This window comes from Magallana gigas, chromosome 9, assembly GCF_963853765.1.
Source record: "Magallana gigas chromosome 9, xbMagGiga1.1, whole genome shotgun sequence".
Taxonomy (NCBI): Eukaryota; Metazoa; Mollusca; class Bivalvia; order Ostreida; family Ostreidae; genus Magallana; species Magallana gigas.
In genome coordinates this window covers 32,817,509-32,837,933 of record NC_088861.1, presented here as the reverse complement: position 1 = coordinate 32,837,933, position 20,425 = coordinate 32,817,509, and the positions used below count along the sequence as shown (strand labels likewise).

The 20,425-nt window shown below is 36.3% G+C and overlaps 1 protein-coding gene across 3 annotated transcripts in view; it reads right to left on the bottom strand.

Annotated features, from left to right (window-relative positions):
- The window catches only part of LOC105317134 (uncharacterized), a 162,029-nt gene that overhangs the window by 138,235 nt on the left and 3,369 nt on the right, over positions 1-20,425 (bottom strand). For 2 of the 3 annotated variants that reach the window (XM_066070834.1, XM_066070835.1), the window contains exons 2-8: positions 15,910-16,138; positions 13,535-13,654; positions 9,965-10,043; positions 9,105-9,244; positions 3,048-3,110; positions 2,780-2,821; positions 1,039-1,086 (exon numbers count right to left, since the gene is read on the bottom strand). In XM_066070834.1, the coding sequence (XP_065926906.1) occupies positions 1,039-1,086; positions 2,780-2,821; positions 3,048-3,110; positions 9,105-9,244; positions 9,965-10,043; positions 13,535-13,654; positions 15,910-16,138 (721 nt within the window). Of the gene's footprint in view, positions 1-308; positions 344-1,038; positions 1,087-2,779; positions 2,822-3,047; positions 3,111-9,104; positions 9,245-9,964; positions 10,044-13,534; positions 13,655-15,909; positions 16,139-20,425 lie in introns of all 3 variants that reach the window. The other variant, XM_066070833.1, reaches the window with a different exon arrangement.

The following is a 20,425-nucleotide window of genomic DNA, read 5'->3' as shown; positions in this document are numbered from 1 at the left end:
TGAAAAAAAAAGTATCAAGTTATCAAAATCTTAATAGAGCAAATACCGATATCTATTAAAATTCTAGCATTTAAATTCTATCGTTAAATTAAATTTTCATATCTATTTTTGAAGTTAGATCATTTATTATATATTTGATGTTTTTGGATAGAACATATACAATGTGCATATATTCACTCTTTATATGGTGTTTTGAAAAAACATTTATGCATATTTAAATTATGATATTCATTACTGACTACAAGTCAAACAATTTCAAAGACCATGGTGTTTATACAGTCAAATTTTAAAAAAATAATCAAACATACCTCAAATAGATCTTCCTCTGGTTTCAAATAATGTTCTTAAAAATTAAAAAAACAGTAAACTGTTAGAAAACAAGCAGCACAACTTGATTTGTTTTGCATAAATTTGTTGGTCTTTTAATCTAATTCAGCTATTGAAAGACCTCAGACTTGCATTTAGTGGGTTTTTTTTTTAATTCAAATTAAGTTTTTCTGTTGTTCTTGGGGCAACTTTTTCTTTCTAGGTCCCTACCAGTTTGTAATAAAAGTTACTATCGATTCTCCTTTAAAACCATAAGACAGATACTTAGAGCTTTAATAAATGTTTTAAGTTAATAAACAACTTGTGGGTCCTTTAATAAAGTCATACAGAGGATCAAGGCGCACTTCTAGCAGTATTACTTTGAACGTTTCTCAATTAAATGTACGAAAGAAAACCATTTTGAACCATTCATCATAGAGGAGTGAAACATCTCCCATTGCCAATCAACATGACATAAAAGAAGTAGGAAAACGACCAAATATACTAGTATTAACAGTCATATATATTAGATAGACATTTTACTATATGTGAGGTTGACCTTGGCATTTGTTTGTTATGCTTCATTCAAAAGCAAGAGAGAGTAACTTTCTCAGTTTTTATAAATGTGAACAATATAATTAATGAAAAAAATTATTGGGGCAACCAAATACGTTTATGAGACTATTCTAAGTACTAAGCTTTAAATAACAAATAAACCCAATGCAAACTTACCAGGTAATATTTCCTCATCAACAATCTTTATTTCTTTGGTTTTGATTCCTAAAAAAACCCAACATTTAAATTTTATGATTTTAACACTAATCAAAACAAAGACCAATGATCTATAAACTTGGGTAACAACAGTTGGGACATAAATATATATCATGTTTGATAGCTAAGCGTTTCTCTATTGATCTACAATGATTCTTTAATAGCTTCATCTTCAGATATAGTTTGTAATATAGTTTGAAAATGACTGAGACTTGAAATACAATTGATTTAAAAAAAAACATACCTCTCTATGACCTTGAAGGCAATGTAATGTGAATAATATGAAAATTCTTAATAACAGCTCTCATCTACGTTAATTTTAGAAATAAATGCTCAAAATTGAAAACATGCCCCTTCCCCATGTATCACAAATTGCGCATTGGATACATCACCACTGTTTACAACCTACATAAGGATGCTCATTTGGACCAATTAAACAAGAAATATAAACATTCACTTTGCACTTGCTATCATTTAACTACAGCTCGTTTCAAAGTACCGTCGATTTTTTAACTTCGTGACAGTCTTTACGTCAGCCGCTCGCTAGACTCAGTCGGCTGGTAACCTCGCCGGCATCAAAGGCATGCCGCCGCTACAACAACGCAAGAGGCTAAAACAGTGCAGTTGCACACGAGATGGTAACGATTATATATATTTGGTATTATTTATATACATATTTGAAATGACTCTATAAAAATGTAACTTAGCAGAGAGAGAGAGAGAGAGAGAGAGAGAGAGAGAGAGAGAGAGAGAACATGCATGCGGTTGATACTTGCAACTGCATAAAAGATAGGGTACTGCAAAACTTAGAGAGAAACAGGGTTTCATTAGGCCCCGCCGTCATCAACTTTTCTAAAGTCAATACTCTGTCTCAAGTCTGAGTATTGATATCAAATTTATGATTTAAAAAAAAAAGAGTTTGAGTTGGACAATGGGTTGGGTGATTTTCCTTTTTCGTGACGGAGGAGGCAGATTTCAAAACATTTTTTTTCTTTTAATAGCACGTTGAATATGTTATGTTGTTAATTATAGTTGAAGCCAACTGTGCTACAGGTAATTATAATGCACTTTTAAGTATCGACATCTTTCTGGGTTTAACCCCTGAACCCCATTCAGATAGTGAACTACTTGTGTGTTTGGAAGAATAGTCTTACCGTGACCAGGCTACGCTCACGTCACAGTAAGAAGCTTTGCAGTAACATCTTTGCTGAAAAAACTTGTCAAATTAAACCGTAGTAGGCGGAATCATGACATTTACCGCTCGTGACTTGGATGAGAGAGAAAAGAGATAGAGAGTAAGGATACAATTGAAACACGTAAATAATCTGTGACCTATGGTGACCTAAAGGCAATATATAAAATATATTTGTTAGCAAACGCATGTATATATGCATGCAATATATATATACATAGTAAACAATCCTTCTTTTAAAAGTTATGTAGAATTATTGTTAAGATAGCGGCTTTTTTCTGAGGCCGGCAAAGGGACCCAGCCAGCTCTAATGCGGTCATACTACGTAGGAGTTTCGGCGGCATGTCTTTGATGCCAGCGAAACGACGGGCGTCTGGATCTCGCGAGCTGCTGACGAAAACAAGTCTGTCACCAAATGGGAAAATCGACGGTATTTTGAAACAAGCTCTAAACTTTCAGTTGCCATTGAAACGAACACTCAATGAATGATGATTTAGAAAGATACAATACCATTTCCAATGAATTGTCCAGATGGTGCAATATGAACGTCCTCTAAAATATGAAATGCAGTATTTCAGTACAGTCTCTGTACTATAAAGTTATTTACATTTTAGAGGGTCTATTTTTTCTATAACTATTAATCTAATACCAAATGTTAAAGGTAAACAAGATGAATCAAGACCACATTTATTGACATCACAAAGATATACTAAAAAGATTGACAATTAATGATTGGTCAATGTATGGTGATCTTAGTCTTAACAAAATAATTTCATACCTGTTTCTGTATCCACTGGGACTCTCAAAGACTTTGATTCCTCTTCATATATATTTCTGTGATCTTTAAAAAATTATTTATTTAGATAATACATTTCATCTTTACTAATATATACAGTTCAGCAAACAAGTTCTTGAGCAATATGAATTATCAACGAATGAACAGATTTATTTAATGTTACACAAAATTCATAATTGGTTTGTTTTAAGAACATGTAATGCATTCATTTTCAAACAATTTAAACATTTCTTGTTGTTAAGAGTTATTTATTCATTAGTTATTTATTCAGGAGATAACACGCATGTTTTCTCAACAAGAGGCCCATGGGGCCACATCGCTCACCTGAGCAACAATGGCTTTATATTAGTGATCAAAGGATATTGTGCCATATGGCCCCTCGGTAGAAAAAAAAAGAATACCATAAAATAAACTCTATCCAAATTTTACACTTATTTTCCTACACTTAATCTTTGACAATGTACCCTTATGAAATACCATTTTTTCCAAACATACATGTAGGTAATCACAGATTACAAATCTCACCGAGACAAGACATCGCCCTTAAGAGACTTCACCTTATGAGACCACCTTTATCATATTAAATGAAAATCATACTTTATGATCTTGGATATTCATGGATTCTGTTTTGACAAAATATCATATATCATCCGTTAAAAAATTGTATAATAATCATATGTTTATATGTCATTGTATTTGATCACATAATCATAATATATAAAACAATATAGTATTACATTACAATATCATATTACATAATACATCGTAACATTGAAACATATGATATTACACTGTATTATATAATATGATATTGTATGATACTGTATCATCTTTGATAAATAATATAATATTGTATCATATGATACAATATAAGTTGATACAACATTGTTTCATATCAAATGATACAATATTATGTGATAAAGTAAAATATAATATCATATTATACATATTGTATCATACGATATAATATGTTTTACAATATCATAAAATACAATTTCATGTGATGTGATAATATACAATATTATAAACCAATATTATATTATACAATATCGTATGATACGATATTATATAGTATTACAGTATCATATTATACAATTTCATATAATATAATTCTATATTACAGAAAACAATATGATAATCATATTATACAATATCGTATGATACAATATTATAGATTATACAATATTGTATCATAGGATACAGTATTATACTTTGCAATATCTTATGTAATAGAATCATGTGATAAAATAATGAATAAATAATACAATATAATATTATACAATATTGTATCATAATATACAATACTATACATAACGATATCATGATACAATATCATAACATAAAATATCAAAAAAATTGATACAATATCATATCGTATTATATAACTTTTTATAATATAAAATATGATATTATATTGTATCATATTAAACAATATTGTTTCATACCATACAATACTATATCATATGAATCATGTTATATCATTTATCAACAAACACATCTATCTATCGAGCAGGTTTGAGTGAGGTAGGAGATTTCTTTAGCATCCTTGATAATGGAGATCAGGCTCTGCATCTAATGCAACCTCTGCGTTTCATTTATAATATAGTTTAATCAAATATGCAAGCTATCATCTATAAAACATGTGACCTGTTCCAAAAAACTAAACCTCATCCAGCATCCGAAACCTATGGCTCAGATTCAGCATTCAAGCCTGTCAGGTGCATCAGTATACATAAGACGCATCTCTATGCAAGTTTGGTGAAGTTCAGACCAGTAATAACTAAGATATCATCATCAGAGGGCACAAGCAATTAAAACCTTAACCTGCTCCAGCATCCGCAACCCATGGCTCAGATTCAACATCCATGCCTGTCAGGTGTATCTGTATCATAGGACACACCATCCAGTTAGGACAAGTAATAACTAAGATATAATAATCAGAGGGCACCTGTTTCAAAAACTTTAACCAGCTCTAAAAACCTTAACCTCCTCCAGCATCCGAAACCTATGGCTCAGATTCAGCATTCAAGCCTGCCTGGTGCATCAGTATCATAAGACACACCGTCAATGCAAGTTTGGTGAAGTACAGACCAGCAGTAACTAGATATTGCTATCAAAGGGTACCTGCAAAAAAACTTTAACCTGGTCCAAAAACCTTAACCTCCTCCAGCATCCGAAACCTATTGCTCAGATTCAGCACTCAAGCCTGTCTGGTGCATCAGTATCATAAGACACACCATCCATGCAAGTTTGGTGAAGTACAGACCTGCAGTAACTTAGATATTGCTATCGAAGGGCACCTGCAACAAAAACTTTAACCTGGTCCAACAACCTTAACCTCCTCCAGCATCTGAAATTTATGAATCAGATTCAGCATCCAAGTCTTTCAAGTCCATAAGTAGGTCCAGATGCATCATCTGTGCAAGTTTGGTGAAGATAGGACAAGTAATAGCTTAGATACAGGACCTGCAACAAAAACTTTAACCAGGTCTTAACGCCGACGCCGAGGGTATAGCATAAGCTCCCTCTGACTTTGTCTCAGTGAGCTAAAAATAAGATCCTATGCAAGATATAAACTAAATTGTTGGTACGGGTACACTGTCAACTTCCAATTCACTTTAACTTAGTTCTGCCCCCTCACTTTATAAAACGATCAAATTATATATGAGAATATGCATATAGGTACATATTCATTTCAACTACATTGTACTAGCTAGTTATTATATTTTATAAAAACAAGAGGTCAATTGGCCTTAACGGTCACCTGAGTAGCATATAACCCATACACAAACTTGTTGAGTGGTCTCATATATGCATTTAATTAGGTTTCATTCTGGAGTAGAAAAATTATAAATTTGTAATGACGACCACCTCCCTGCCTAAAATCTGTCAAAAACAACTATGAAAACTATGAAAATCATGAATTCAGTTTTCCTTTCCGGTGTGTGGGAGTTAAGAAGATAATTTTTAACATTATATGCATTAACACCTATACATCCATTTTGGCCCTGCCCTAGAGTCAAAACCCATACTTCAGGGGACATGAAAATTAAAATTTCAGAAGAGGACTTCCTAGTAAACATAATTATAAGTCAGTTTTTAATACAGATGTGTAAGAAGAGAGAAGAAATTATTTAAACATTATATGCATTAACACTATATTGCCATATTGCCCCCCCCCCCACCCACCTCATGTCCTGAACCTCTGACCCAGGGGCCATGAATTTCACAATTTTGGTAGAGGGCATCATAATCATGCATTTAGTTTTTAACAAATATATATTGGAGTAGAGAAGAGGATTTTCTAAGAGTCAGATTTTAATTAATACATTTTTACTATATGGCCATATTGGCCCCACCCTAGAGTCTGAACACCTGACCCAGGGGTCATGAATTTCACAATTTTGGTAGAGGGCCTCATGGACATCATAATCATGCATTTAGTTTTTAACAAATATACACATGTATATGGGAATAGAGAAGAAGATTTTCTAAGATTTAATACATTTTAACTATATGGTCCTATTGGCCCCACCCTTGAGCCTGAACCCCTGACCCAGGGGTCATGAATTTCACAATTCTGGTAGAGGGCTTCATGGACATCATAATCATGCATTTAGTTTTTAACAAATATATATGAGAGTAGAGAAGGAGATTTTCTAAGATTTAATACATTTTTACTATATGGCCATATTGGCCCCACCCTAGAGCCAGAACACCTGACCCAGGGGCCATGAATTTCACAATTTTGGTAGAGGGCTACATAGACATTGGTAAACATAATTATAAGTCAGTTTTTTATACAGATCTGTGAGAATAGAGATTTTAAATTTTTAAACATTATATGCATTAACACTATGTTGCCATATTGCCCCCCCCCCCCCATGTCCTGAACCCCTGACCCAGGGGTTGTGAATTTCACAAATTTTGTTAAGATTTCATATATTTTTATTATTTAGCCATATTGGCCCCACCCTAGAGCCAGAACCCTTGACCGAGGGGCCATGAATTTTACAATTTTGGTAGAGGGCACCATAGACCCAGGTTTTTCCTCATCAAGAAGAGAAGATTTTTGAAAATTTTGCTTTTTTCGGCATATTTGGCCCCCATGTAGCGCCCTGGAGGTGGAAGAGCCATGAATTTCGCAATTTAGCTCTTACTATGGAGATGCCTCACACCAAAAATGGTAACAATCAGCCTTGTCGTTTTTAAGAAGAAGTTAAAAATGTTAAATTGTTAACGCAAGACGACGGACGAAAATGGATAGCTCAAGTGACCTAAAATAAATCCTTTAAACAAATTATGATTCTGTAGCTCTTAAGAAATGTATGTACATTAACATTAGACCAACTTATCTTACTGTTTTGATGGAGATTAATTTTTATAAAAATTGAGTCGAGCGGTCAATCTAACACAAATAAAATTAGTATGGATTTTATGCGGTCAATTGAAATAATCAAAATATCAAAATGGAGTGTGATTTTTTTTTTTTTCAAAAATCATTCCAAATTGGTTATTGGCCATTCATTTAGAAATTGGTTTAAATTATACTTACTTTTTTAAAAACAAATAAAAAGATAAAAACATTAGTCGACTACTTTCAAATAAATAAAAATTATGTTTTTATCACATAATTAATTTTGTTAGAATTCATTATAAATTGACTCACCTTATTCCCAAAAAGTTCTGAACGATACTTAAAAATCTTAAGTTACATATATAGAAATATTCTTTGAGTTAAAAAATTGTAAACATTTTTTTCTCTATGCAAATAAAATTAATAAGTATTAAAAGTATGATTGTAGTTAATTCTTCATATTGTTTATTGCTGATAAAAACTATGTCTCTTTTTATCATATGGGTTCAAATGAGTTGAAATGACATGGAACGAAAAGATCGGGGTAGATAACTACAAGAAAGCACCCGTTGTTTACATTAAATTTTACAAATTAAAAGTGAAAGTAGTTGGTTTAAAGTTACTTTTGGTTGTAGATATACTTATCGCTCTGTGCAAGAAGTTTTGTTTCTAAAAGATCATACATTTGTGCATTGTCAACATTTGATCGATATGGATAAAAAATAATCTGTTTTGCATGCAGGCAGGTATATCTTATAAACAAATTGAGTATGTAGGCCTTACTATTGCATGTGTCTCAGTGCAAGTGTATTCATCAACTGAAACCCAGACATAATGTTTACAATAAAATATGAACATGATCAAAGACATCAAATACTTTTTATCTGCCAACTTGTTATATTGATGTATAGTTCTGCTCTAAATGGAAGTATGTCATCTTTTATTCTTCAAATACAAAAGAAAACTTTGCACTCATTTCCGCAGATTTATTGATAGTATGCATTGTTAAGCTCCGAAGAACTTCCGGTCATACGATCCCTAAATGGCTTTTGAGCCTTGTACAATGCCATAAAAAAGGATGAAAAACATTTGGGCAAGAAATATTTAATGGGAGGGGGATAATAATTAATTATTAATAATAATGATTAACTTGAGGTACGCTAACATTAGCAAGCTTTGTCAAATTTTACCTTCTAATCATTTCACTAAATAAAATACATGACACAGACAGAAATTAGACATTTTTAAAAACAATGACCTTGAACTTGCCCCAATGACCTTTGGTCAAGGTCATGACACACCCGCTGGTCATAAGCAATCTTTGTGTGAAATAAAAACTTTCCTTGACAACAATCTTTGTGTGATGTAGGAACTTCCAGTTCTTCTCCATAAGAAAGATATGGACTTGACACTAGTTTAGCACAAACAGAGGGATGGACGGACGGACAGACAGACAAGGTGATTCCTATATAACCATTGGCACACTATTACATGCCAATAAAGCTTAAATTTGTAGTGTGCCGAAAGTTCTCATTTTACCATGTGTACAGTATATCTAGACATAAGATGAATTGATAAAAACATTTTCCTAGGATAAATGTATTCTTGAATGCTGTTATATTCATGCCCAGAGAAACTAATAAAACCACGGTATATAACATCAACATCAATCATAATATTACCTTTTTTTCTGCAGAAAGAAAATTTCTCTTTTTTCCAAGTCAAGTACATGCCAATCACAGCAAAAATCAACGCCACAATTACAACTAGAATCACTGGCAATAGGAAGTCTTTTGATGACCCTCCATCGGCTTTTTTTTCACTGAAATAGATGGCAAAAAATATCAATGAACCAAACATGTTATCCTTAAACATGTTAAAAACAAACTTTAAGATAAACAAAGACAACCAAATTTCAGTTATATAAAGGTTCCTTTTAGAATCAAGTTATGCAGTTATTATTAACAGACTTGCAGCTATAAAACGACTTAATTGAGGTTTATTTACAAAACAAAAAAATTCAAACTCTGTATCTTGCTAATGTTACTCAATTTTTGACTTACAAATTTTGATGAGCCATTAAATAACCCATTTATATCATAGTTCCACACAATTAAAATGTTCTGAATCAGCTCAAATCGTGCCTGAATTCTTTTAACAAGATGAAGAATGTATATTGGTTAATTTTTTTTATTGAAGTCAAGGTATTGTTAATAATATATCATATTTTCTTCTTGACTGAGAGCAGGAGGTTTCTGTTGTTTAGTCAAATCACAAGAATTGCCCCAAAACCTGTCCAATTTATTTCTAAATTAATGTCTTTACATGTCTTATTATCATTTATGTTTGATTATCAAATCTTCAAAATCCTAGTGGGTAAAAACTCATACAAAATTTAACCCCACTGCTCACAACTAGTAGAGATTATATAAGTATCCTGCAAAAAAATGAGAATGACTCACAAGAAATTGACAAGTTGAAAGCATTTAATTTACTATAATAACAGTTACTGAAACACTTGAAAGATAAATAAATGTCATACTTATTCATATAAGTGGCATTTGTTGTTGAAAGAGTAGACGTTGCTGTTGTCTTTTTTGTTAAACCATAGCAACTTGGATCTGTACAAAAGAAAAATACAATACAACTGATTAAGAAAAAATGTACAAGAGACCCAAAAGCAATATGCATTACGATATATCTACTAGCCTGTACAAATACAAGTTTTCTTCTGAAATAAAATTGATTTTGATCCCACTCAAGTTTCATCGTTTTAGAAAAATCATTTTAAAGGATTTTTAACTTTATTTTACGATGTAAAAATTCGTCCCTCCCTATTATGGTGCAACGCGCTGTACAACTGACTGGCACAAGTACGCTTGCCACAGTGACGACCCGTTCTCTCCATGATAGCCTGCTTGTCCATCCATGCGCTGTACAACTGACTGGCACAAGTACGCTTGCCACAGTGACTGTGGTTAGTAAAGTTTCCAACAAGACCATCCTTTTACATATGATCTTCATGAAGCTCTTTATTTTGTTTACACCAACAACTTGCGCACCATATCGAATAGGGTTGCCTGCTAACAGGAGTCCGTAAAACTCTCTATGTTTTATGCTCATCCAATCCGCTCAGCCCGAAAAGTTAACACATGTAAAAGAAGACAGTGTATTGCGAAGTTTCTGCAGTCTTAAAAATGTTTCCAAGTACTTCCCTCTCCCATAGTAACTCTTTTTCTCCCTGAGTAATTGGGTCTACTTGTTTCACTTTTATTTTTAGTCATTTGGATAGGAGAGACTTCATATTAACGTCGAGAGTTTTTCTGAAATTTGCAAATCTCAAGTCTGAGAAAAAGTTAATGTTATGTCTCTTGTTGTCCCTTAAATACCTCGGATTCCACAGACGAGATAATAGACCGACTTGGGTGGTTATTCAATTCCTTCCTTTTTACGAGCATCACATACAAAGCGCGTGAATGAATATATCATCGTTGAGACATCCATGCGCAGACAATCTGGTACTGCAATTTCAAGTGACACACTCCTGTTTTTCTCTTGGTGCCAGTTTTTGAAAACACCAAGTGCCCATCAAGTGTTTTTCTTTGTATTGACAGTGATTTTCTTGACTTGAAATTAAACTTCTTTATTTCCAAATCCGAAATTACTCCAAAACGCGACTTTGTTGATACATCAGTGTTTGTTTCAAAATCATTAATTTTATTTTAATGGTACTAAATCTATCTCTGTCCAAATCAAAATCTCCAAACATTTCAATATCTACATTCCGCATTTCAGCATGTGGGGACACCGAATATCAATGTTCATAACGAACCTGTTTCCAAAATTGATTTCAAGCATACAGTCAATTAGTTCCTCTTCTTTTTTAATTGCATCACAAATCTGTGAAAGAGTTATGTTGTCCTAAGTAAATAGCACAAAATGTCAAGTTCATCAAAATTGATTGTCTCATATGTCATCCATCTTGCGTTGTCCTAAAGAAAATGTCATCAGCTTGCAAGTTGTGCTATACCGCAGTGCTTTGAGATAGTGGGCGGAGTTAACAAAATAAATTTCTAGACTTTTCTAGAGTTCATTAAAACAGTCCGAAGGCCTCAAGAATCAAGGTGGTCTTACAAAAAGTAGGCAGGGTTAACCACAATACAAGTTATTTATAAGAACAGTTACTCATGATAACTGTATTTATCTTACATCCCCATTGATAATTACAGATACCAGTCAAAAACTGTTCTCTAAATCACTTAGTTCTTAGAAATAAGTCAAAAATGTGAAAAGTTTACAGACAGATGGACAGACATACATTTTGACAGGCACACAGATGGACAGACAGACAGACATACAAGTGCCAGACAAAAAGTGATTAGAAAGCTTTATTGAGCTGAGCTTTCAGCATCAAAACTCCCTGCAAAAATATGATCAGATATGTTTTTAACGTTATCAACTACCAAGTGTTTTAAAGTTTTATCATTATTGGTCAAAACTATATACCTGTCCATATTTTCCCGACGAGTCGTCTGCATCGACTTGCTCATTTTTAGCCAAAATTTTAACAAAATCCTACGATACGTCGATTCAGACGACACGTCGAACTTATCGCTTCAAAATGGTGTATAAAACTGCAGTAACATTATCAGTGTATGATGCCACGATGTCCCCGATATTGCTACCAATTATTATTAATGATTCACATTTAAACAATTACTCTTTATATTTATGCATCATATTTTCAAATACCGACAACATCTACAAAGTCGCTTGCAATGTAAACAATTCCCGATATCGGGTGTTATGCAAAATTAAACTTACTTTGACAGAAATATTTTATTCCCATGCATTAAAATAATCACCCACTCTGACCATCGCCAGTGTATTCGCCATTACGTAACCAGCCACCTGTTGACTCGGCGCGTGGTCAATGTTTGTTTAACAATTTCCGGTGTCAGAGGCATGCACCTGTCTCGTGTCGGACTTCAAAGGGGGATCTCAAGTGCAGAAGAATAGCAATTACTATGATTTTATGAAACTTGTTTACTTTGTATCCAGTAATACAATTACACGCTATTATTTTAAAGAGACACTGTTAAAATAGATCGATCATTTGTACCACTTGATAATGACGATATACGACATACATACGTTTCCTAAATTTTTTATTAAACAATAATCAAAGAATTGGACAATAATTAATTAATGAACTATAATCCCTCTTATAACGGTACTCTTTATGTACACAGTGAGTGAAATTGCCGTATAGATGTCAGCCCTAGCAAGATTATTAACACAACCGGGATCAGTCTACCGTATAAACAATAGAGTTGATAATTGCCGATTACGTATTTTAAGATTGATTTTGACCATAAAATATTTCTTATTTATACTTTCCACTAATAACTCTTTACTAATAAGATAATAAAACTTTAAAACATTCCCCAGACCTACTGCAATATTTTTTTCCATCCAAGTTTGGTTTCAATTTTACTGCGCAATATTATCTTCCCACTATAGTGATATATGGAATCATGTGACAATGTATTTATAAAAACGGAACGGTAAAACTTTTAATTGATTAAAAAAATACACCATTGTTCAATAACTGTTGTTAATATGTGTTCTAGTGTTAACAGATGAGTGAAAATGATAATAATTAAAGATGAACATTGAATTCAACAACATAATTTTCAATAACACAGCCAGCTCAAGATGATTAAAACCAAGATTTTTAAATATTTTTTTTCACAATTTTCTGACATCAAGCCTTAGACAAGTCGATCAAGACGATAAGTCGAGTGTTCTGCTTCAGAGAAAAAAAATACCGACTTATCGTCGGGAAAATACGGTACATGTATTTGTGGTTTATTTTTTATAATTTCACGAAGGGCAAAATTCCTGGGAAAACAATGGAATTGTAATATCCTGTGATCATTTTCTTAAATATTGTGTCCTTATTACCAACAAATTTTCAAAAAATTTTGCGCAACAAATCTTACTAACAGGGGACTGAGCAATATATGTCTTCACTCATTCTTGTTTTACAATAACATATTAAATGAATTTCATAGATAAGTAGAAAACTGAAGAAACATTTATGACTTACACTTGTAGGCATCTGTTGATGGATATCCAAGTGGACATGGATCTTCTGTAAACTGTGTACATGTTGCTCTGAAGCTTTGTTGAACAATATTTCCACCTAAACTGTATTCTGTACAGTAACCTGCAAATAGATAAGCATAACAGTTTGTTTTATCATAAATAGTGCTGAAACGAATGTTCGAATATTCGCGAATGAATAGTAACTTTCTAATATTCGAATGTATATTTAGCATTCAAATATTCGATCACATGTTAAACACCCATATCAAGCACTGTAAACTATGCAGCATCGTGTTATTTCATTGTACTCGGAACAAAAGTAAATATAAAGCCATCTATGACTGCCATGCTTGGTAGAGTCTATTACTTAACCCAGTAATAGACTCTTCCGCCATGCTTGTTTACCTTGAAAGTAAAAGCAGGGTTTACATCGAACGGAGACAAACATTCTGGATTTTTCAATTTATGTCAGACGCTGAGAAAAAAAATTGCTTAACTGTTTGAACGAGTGTGAGCTACGGAGAGTTAATATCAAAAGGTACATCGAAAGTTTTTTTCTAAAAGATACCTCGATATAATCAGTTTTTTATTTAAATAAACAGAACATTTCCGGAGTTATGAGCGTTATCAGTTTTCTGTTTTAATTAATACAATATCAAACATGGCGGAAATATTTGGACTGACTTACGAAGTTACGTATCGGTCTCATCCAGGAGTCAGGACTGCAGTATATTATTAAAGAAGTAATAAATCTTTTGATTGTAGTTGATGGAAATTTTTTAAAAATCAGTTTATTACTATTTGCTTAAAAATTAAATGTGCACCCAATTCAATGGATACTCATGCATTAAGTGTCAACTTCGAACTGACATGTTTAAGCAGTCTACACATACACCCACTTCGTAATACAAACTATCATATATGCTTAATATATTGTCTATGACGTCTACGAATATTCGAATACGAATCGAATAGTACTCACGAATATTCGAATACTGATTTATGGTATTCGTTTCAGCACTAATTATAAATCACTTGATAGGGAGTAGACATTTTATTTATATTCTTATTTTAATTCTTGGGTACTAAATTAAATATAATTTATAATAGACTATACTTTTATATACAGTTTGTTTCATGTAAAAGGTACAAAGTAAAGGTGCTATTAAGGGTGGTACTCTGAACAGCCAGTACCATACTATTATGTACCAACAGCCAGAGTTGAAATTGACATGGTTTTGAATTTTATTAAATTTGGTCTTACATACTCATTGATCAATGCGAGGCAAATATGTGTTTCTGATCCAGTATTTAACTAATAGCATTTGTGGTATATTCTAGACAAACAAGATATCTGTGAGCCAATGCTCACTAGTGATACCCCCGCTCTGATGTGAATATGCAAAATAAGCAAAGTCGACATTTAACAGAAAGTGGCATAAAATTTCAAGCATCTGCGATAAATAGTTGCTGAGATAAATGCAACAGAAATTTTTATTACGGACGGACAGACAGACAGACGGACAGACACACAAGGGTAAAACAGTATACCCCCTCTCCTTCGGAGCGGGGGTATAAAAAGCTGCAGCATCTCTTTGATCTTGGCAATAACTGTAGTAAATCATTATATCTATGCTGCTAAAATAGTTTAATGGGAAACTTATATGACGGAGAGGCAAAATGATGGGAAAAGAGGGCAACACTGCCTTTTTGAAAGAACTTTGGGACAAGAATTGTCCTGGTTTTATCGCAACCAAAATTACTTATTTGAATTAAACTTTAATATGTTTAATATATTCCAAATTTTTTTAACACTGAAATTTGGTAAGAGAATCAAGCAAGTTGAATGCAGGTTGAAGGCATGCTGCATATCCATATGTAATATCAATGTGCAGCAACTGGCTATATACAAAAACAAATGTCAAATGTGAGCTATAAGTGCAGAACAAACAACCAAGAAACCACAGCAGGGTTTGAACCAGCAATGTTTGGGTAATACTGGTCCAATGCCTATGACCATTGAGCCATGCGTTTCATTCCTTCATGTTGAGCCCTTTTTATTGATTAGTTTTAAAATAGGGGTTAAACATTTTAATTTTAAATTTATATACAAAGTAAATAAAGTTACCTTATGATTTATTCATAAATTAAAATTTCATCACGCCTCACTCAAAAGCGACCCCCCCCCCCCAAATTTGTCCATGCACCCACAGTACTATATTTTGTACAAAATATTTTAGACGGATATAAAGATCGTAGAGAATACTGTTGTAAGACTCTCTTATGTCTCTGTAAAACATTTCAAATAAATAAAAATATGGGGTTACATTATTGTGCCTTAAAACACTTAAAATGAGCTAATATATCAAATCCTACCTAACACTATGATCCTGCCATATGCGCATACTTCTAATGTTTGATTGACAAATGAATTGATGAGACAGTGATACACAAGTCTATCAGGTTCACTACAACTGCTGGCATGAGCTGTACAGTTCTTCCTTGCTGCAGCCTGCCTCCATCTCTCCTCACTGTCTGGACAGTTATCAACTATCTCCACAGTTGATGGAGATACTGGACAGGAACCATCTATTGCTATTGATATCTGAAAGAGAGACAGATATACATGTATATTACATGTAAAATACAACAGATTGAAAGTGCATGAATATAAGACCCTTTTAAAGTCCCTTTAAATTTTTACTAGACACAGATTCTCTTCTCGGTACAATTGTATAAGAAAATATTTATAGCTATGTATCATAGCTGATTTATCTAGTCTTGGAACATTACCCACTTTTTGATCCCATCAGCAGTCACTAAATATTCTATTAAGTGATGTTTAAATAGTTAATACTTTCTCTTAGTTCACAGCGATGCCATTTTCAATTGACACCGTACATGTAGATATCTAAACAACTAAACAAAAGATTCAGGTGATACATGTATTTGATTGGCACAAAACTTTTGATCAGCCAATGAAAAAGCATGTTAAGTTCTATACAGTAAGTCAGATCATATTCAGTAAAACTTATGCAACTATTTAAGAAGGGGCTCTGTCCCTTCGCTCCCCCCCCCCCCCCCCCCCATGTGTGTACATATCTACCCGTACCAAACATTCTAACAAATGCTCATGAGCAGCTCATGAGAAGCACATGAGAATCTAGTAAGAAATGTATGCAAATTAGGTAGGAATTCATTTTGCTCATGTGCAGATTGTTAGTCTCTGTTAGGGAGGAAAATACTAACCAAAATGCACATGTGCAAAAATTTGCTCACCTAATTGCTCATGAGCAAAATTCTATTCGAATTGCTCACGTAAGCAACAGGCTATACAGATACATTGATTTTTTTTCTAATTTCAACTTTCTCACGTGAGCAAGAGGTTAGTAAATTGGACTTAGTCAGTATATGCAGTATCAAAGTTAAATCAAAATGAAAGAAAAAAAATTACATCCTTTTTCCTCACGTAAGCAATTGCAAAATTTTGTTAACAAGTACATTTTGACACCCCCTCCCGCACCCCATTTTTTTTTCGTGAACACCAAACTGTCAGGTTTTTTGGGTTTTTTTTGGTAACGTTATATAGTATTTCTCAGTCACTATCACTGATGATATCCGTGGGTTGCCGCTGGACTTGCCTGTCGCCTCGTCTAGCACATGTCCTCTCTCGCTGGCTGCAGGCGGTAGAATCCTCGCTCGTGCAGATTCCCCGCGTGGTGACGTCACCGGCTAATAGATAGCCCGTACGGGGAACGAGTCCACAAACACTACACTCCCCTCCGTTTTCCTTGAGGGGAGTAGGTCCACATCTAGAACCAACGGGACCACCAAATAACAATGGGCGTGGGAACCCCATCCCAGCAACAGCCGGGATAACTTCCAGGGAACCAAGTCCCACCTGCGGTAACACCAATCCCAGCAACAGCCGGGATTCTAAGTCACTAGAGCAGGGCCCGTCCAAATGACAAGGGCCTCTACACACAACAAGGATAATCCAGGGACAGTCCAAGTCGTTCTTAGGTTACGGGTTCAGTCCGGGAAGGGCAGCTCTACTACGTCTGATCCACGAGACACGCCCTGCACAATCCAGATGGCGATCTCCCGTGCGTCTGTCACCCTAGTCTGGACACCAGAAGGGAGATACTCCAAGTTTGGTTCTGCTCCTAAAGGCTGTCCTCTTCCAACTGACTCCCTAGCAAGGGAGTTCCTAGTTGCAGGAACATGGACATCCTCAACCGCTGTCTCAAGACTGCTTCCTGGTATGTTCAGCTTGGCTGTACTGGCAGTCCGAGCTGCCATGACAAACAGATCATTCGAGACGGCCCCCTGGGTTGGGGGCCAAGAGTCTCCCACTATGTCATCCTTGCCCTTGGCCTCAGGGCACTTGGATTCCGTAGGAACCACCTTGCTGCTCAGCACTTTCAGCCGACAATTACTGTCCATTGGAGTAACTTCCCCTTCAGGGACATCAGGATCTGTGGAGAAGGACTTCAGCAAGTTTGGTCTCCTGTGTCGCATCCTACGCCTACCACGCTTCCTCCTGCGCCTTATGTTGGGACAAGGGGCGTCCTTGTCCACAACACATGAGTCATCTGCAGGGTGCTTCCTTAAACTGACCTCATCATCCTGGGTTAGTAAGCACACAGTGCGAAGCTGCCCCCTGGGCGCTTGACTGCAAGTCTTGGTCTCTTCATCTGCAACTCCTTGACAGGCACCACGGCTACGCAGGGAGTGACCTACAACCTTTCCAGCGCTTCCTTCCGCCTTCTGTCTAAGGACAGCAGGACATTCTTTACGGAAATGCCCAGTCTTTCCGCATCTGAAACACTGACCTGTCCTTGGGCCAGGTTGCCATCTAGGGAAACAAGTCGTCGGGATCCCAAGCCGGACCGAATCGAGAACTTCCTTCAGGGTCTTCTCAAGATGCTGCACTCGGCTTTTCAACTCCCGTATCTGACTCTAGGCTTTCCCATCTCTTTTACTTGACTCCTCATCTACAACCAAACTCCTCACTGCATTGTAGTCATTGCATGAGGGTCTGCCCCGTCGGGAATGCCGGTAAAACTGCATCCGGTCTACAGCCTCATCGACGGTCTTGGGCTGGCCATCCAGGGCATACAGGCCTGCCTCCCGGTCCTCTGCCCCATAACACAGGCGGGGTATAGCCTGAGTGTGAACATCCGGTAGGTGGGGGAAGGCGAGAGTAGCCAACTTCAGTACTCGGTCTGACCACTGCCTCAGGGACTCACCGCTGTTTTGGACTGCTGACTGGAAGTTGAGCTGGTGGGCCAAATCAGGCGCTGCTGAGCCAAAGCGCTTGTCGAACATCCTCAGGATGTCAGCGAAGCACAAGTCAGGGCTGGTCTCTAGTAACAGAGTGTAGTACTCGCTAGCAGTTCCTTCCAGGAAGAAGCAGAACTGGTCGTGTTGCTCAGTCTCTGTCCAGCGCTGGCTTCGTGACAGTCTAACAAACTTGAGCAGGAATGCCTTCCAGCTGGATCTTCCATCAAAATGCAGATCCTTATACCTCGGCCTGCTCCAGGCTGTCGGATTGTGGTAGCTGGTGGGCGGTGCAACAAACTCTTGGAGGTTGTAGCGCGCTGCAGGGGTCTGCACATCTCCAGGTAAACCATAGGCTGCTGCTGGTCTCCATGAGTATTCCAGGGGATGGATATACGCTGCGGTTATCCGCGCGTAATCCGAGGGACATTGAGACGCTGCGGGAATCCGCGCGTGACTTGCATTTGAAGGTCTTTCAGTGGTGGGGGCTCATATGTATGTACCATTCTCCCCCCTCCTTCACCCCCAAAATGACAAGGTTGGGAGGGGACCTCAGGTACTAATACAGGATAACTACTAGGCAGATGATCCGAATACCCGCCCATAACAAACGGGCCTGGTGAATACCGATCATCTCGATGGCCACCACTGAGCTGAGACTGTGCATCTGGGACAGTGGGGTTCTGGGTGGGTGGAACCTGGGCCTTTAAATCAACTGCCTGAACTGGTCTATCATACTGCTGCCCCTGACCTACATCCATAGACTCTGGTGTAACCCCTTGCGAATAGACAGGTTGGCTATCTGAGGACTTGCATCCGGGCCATGTAGGCCCGGTGGACATTGGAGTACTGGGGGATGAATCCTGGGTAGTAAGGGGGTCAAAATCCAACAAATTTGGGGTTTGCCCCTGAGGCTCAGGTGGGCATAAAGTAGTATCCCTGACAGTAGGTGCCTCCCCAGGGTTAAGGGCCACATGGGAACATTGTGAAATGGGGACCCCTAAATAGTCACTAGGTGGAACAAAGTCCCTAACACCAACTGGCGAACTTAAACCCTTGGCCGACAAACGAACAGGATCTATAGTTTCACCACTCCCCCCCTCAAATCTTTCAGGAGACTCAACCCAAACATGGGGAGGACCTATGTAATCACTGTGGGGTGCTCTCTCAACATAGCCTACCCTAACATGACTTGTAGTGCCTAAGTATGTGGGTTGCTTAACAATACATACGGGATCTGGCCCGTACACACAGCCGGGCCTAATATCCCGTGACAACTCAACCCTACCCTGAGCCATAGACATAAAACGGGGCGATCTCTCATCCAACCCCAAAGCAAACAGAGCCTCTTCAAATGACATGATGATAAATTAAAGCAAGTAACACAAAGCTAAAACTGGCTTAATGTTTACAAACACTAACAGGTAAGCTGACCACGCGAGGGCCCCCAAAATGGCGGCCTCAACGCGATTTACTCAAACTCCCTAAACAAAATGATACAGGCTTACTCTACGGGAAAAAAATTTCTCGGAATAACTGGCAAGTCCAGGGCCTCGAGTTGGGTGCCAATATAGTATTTCTCAGTTACTATCACTGATGATATCCGTGG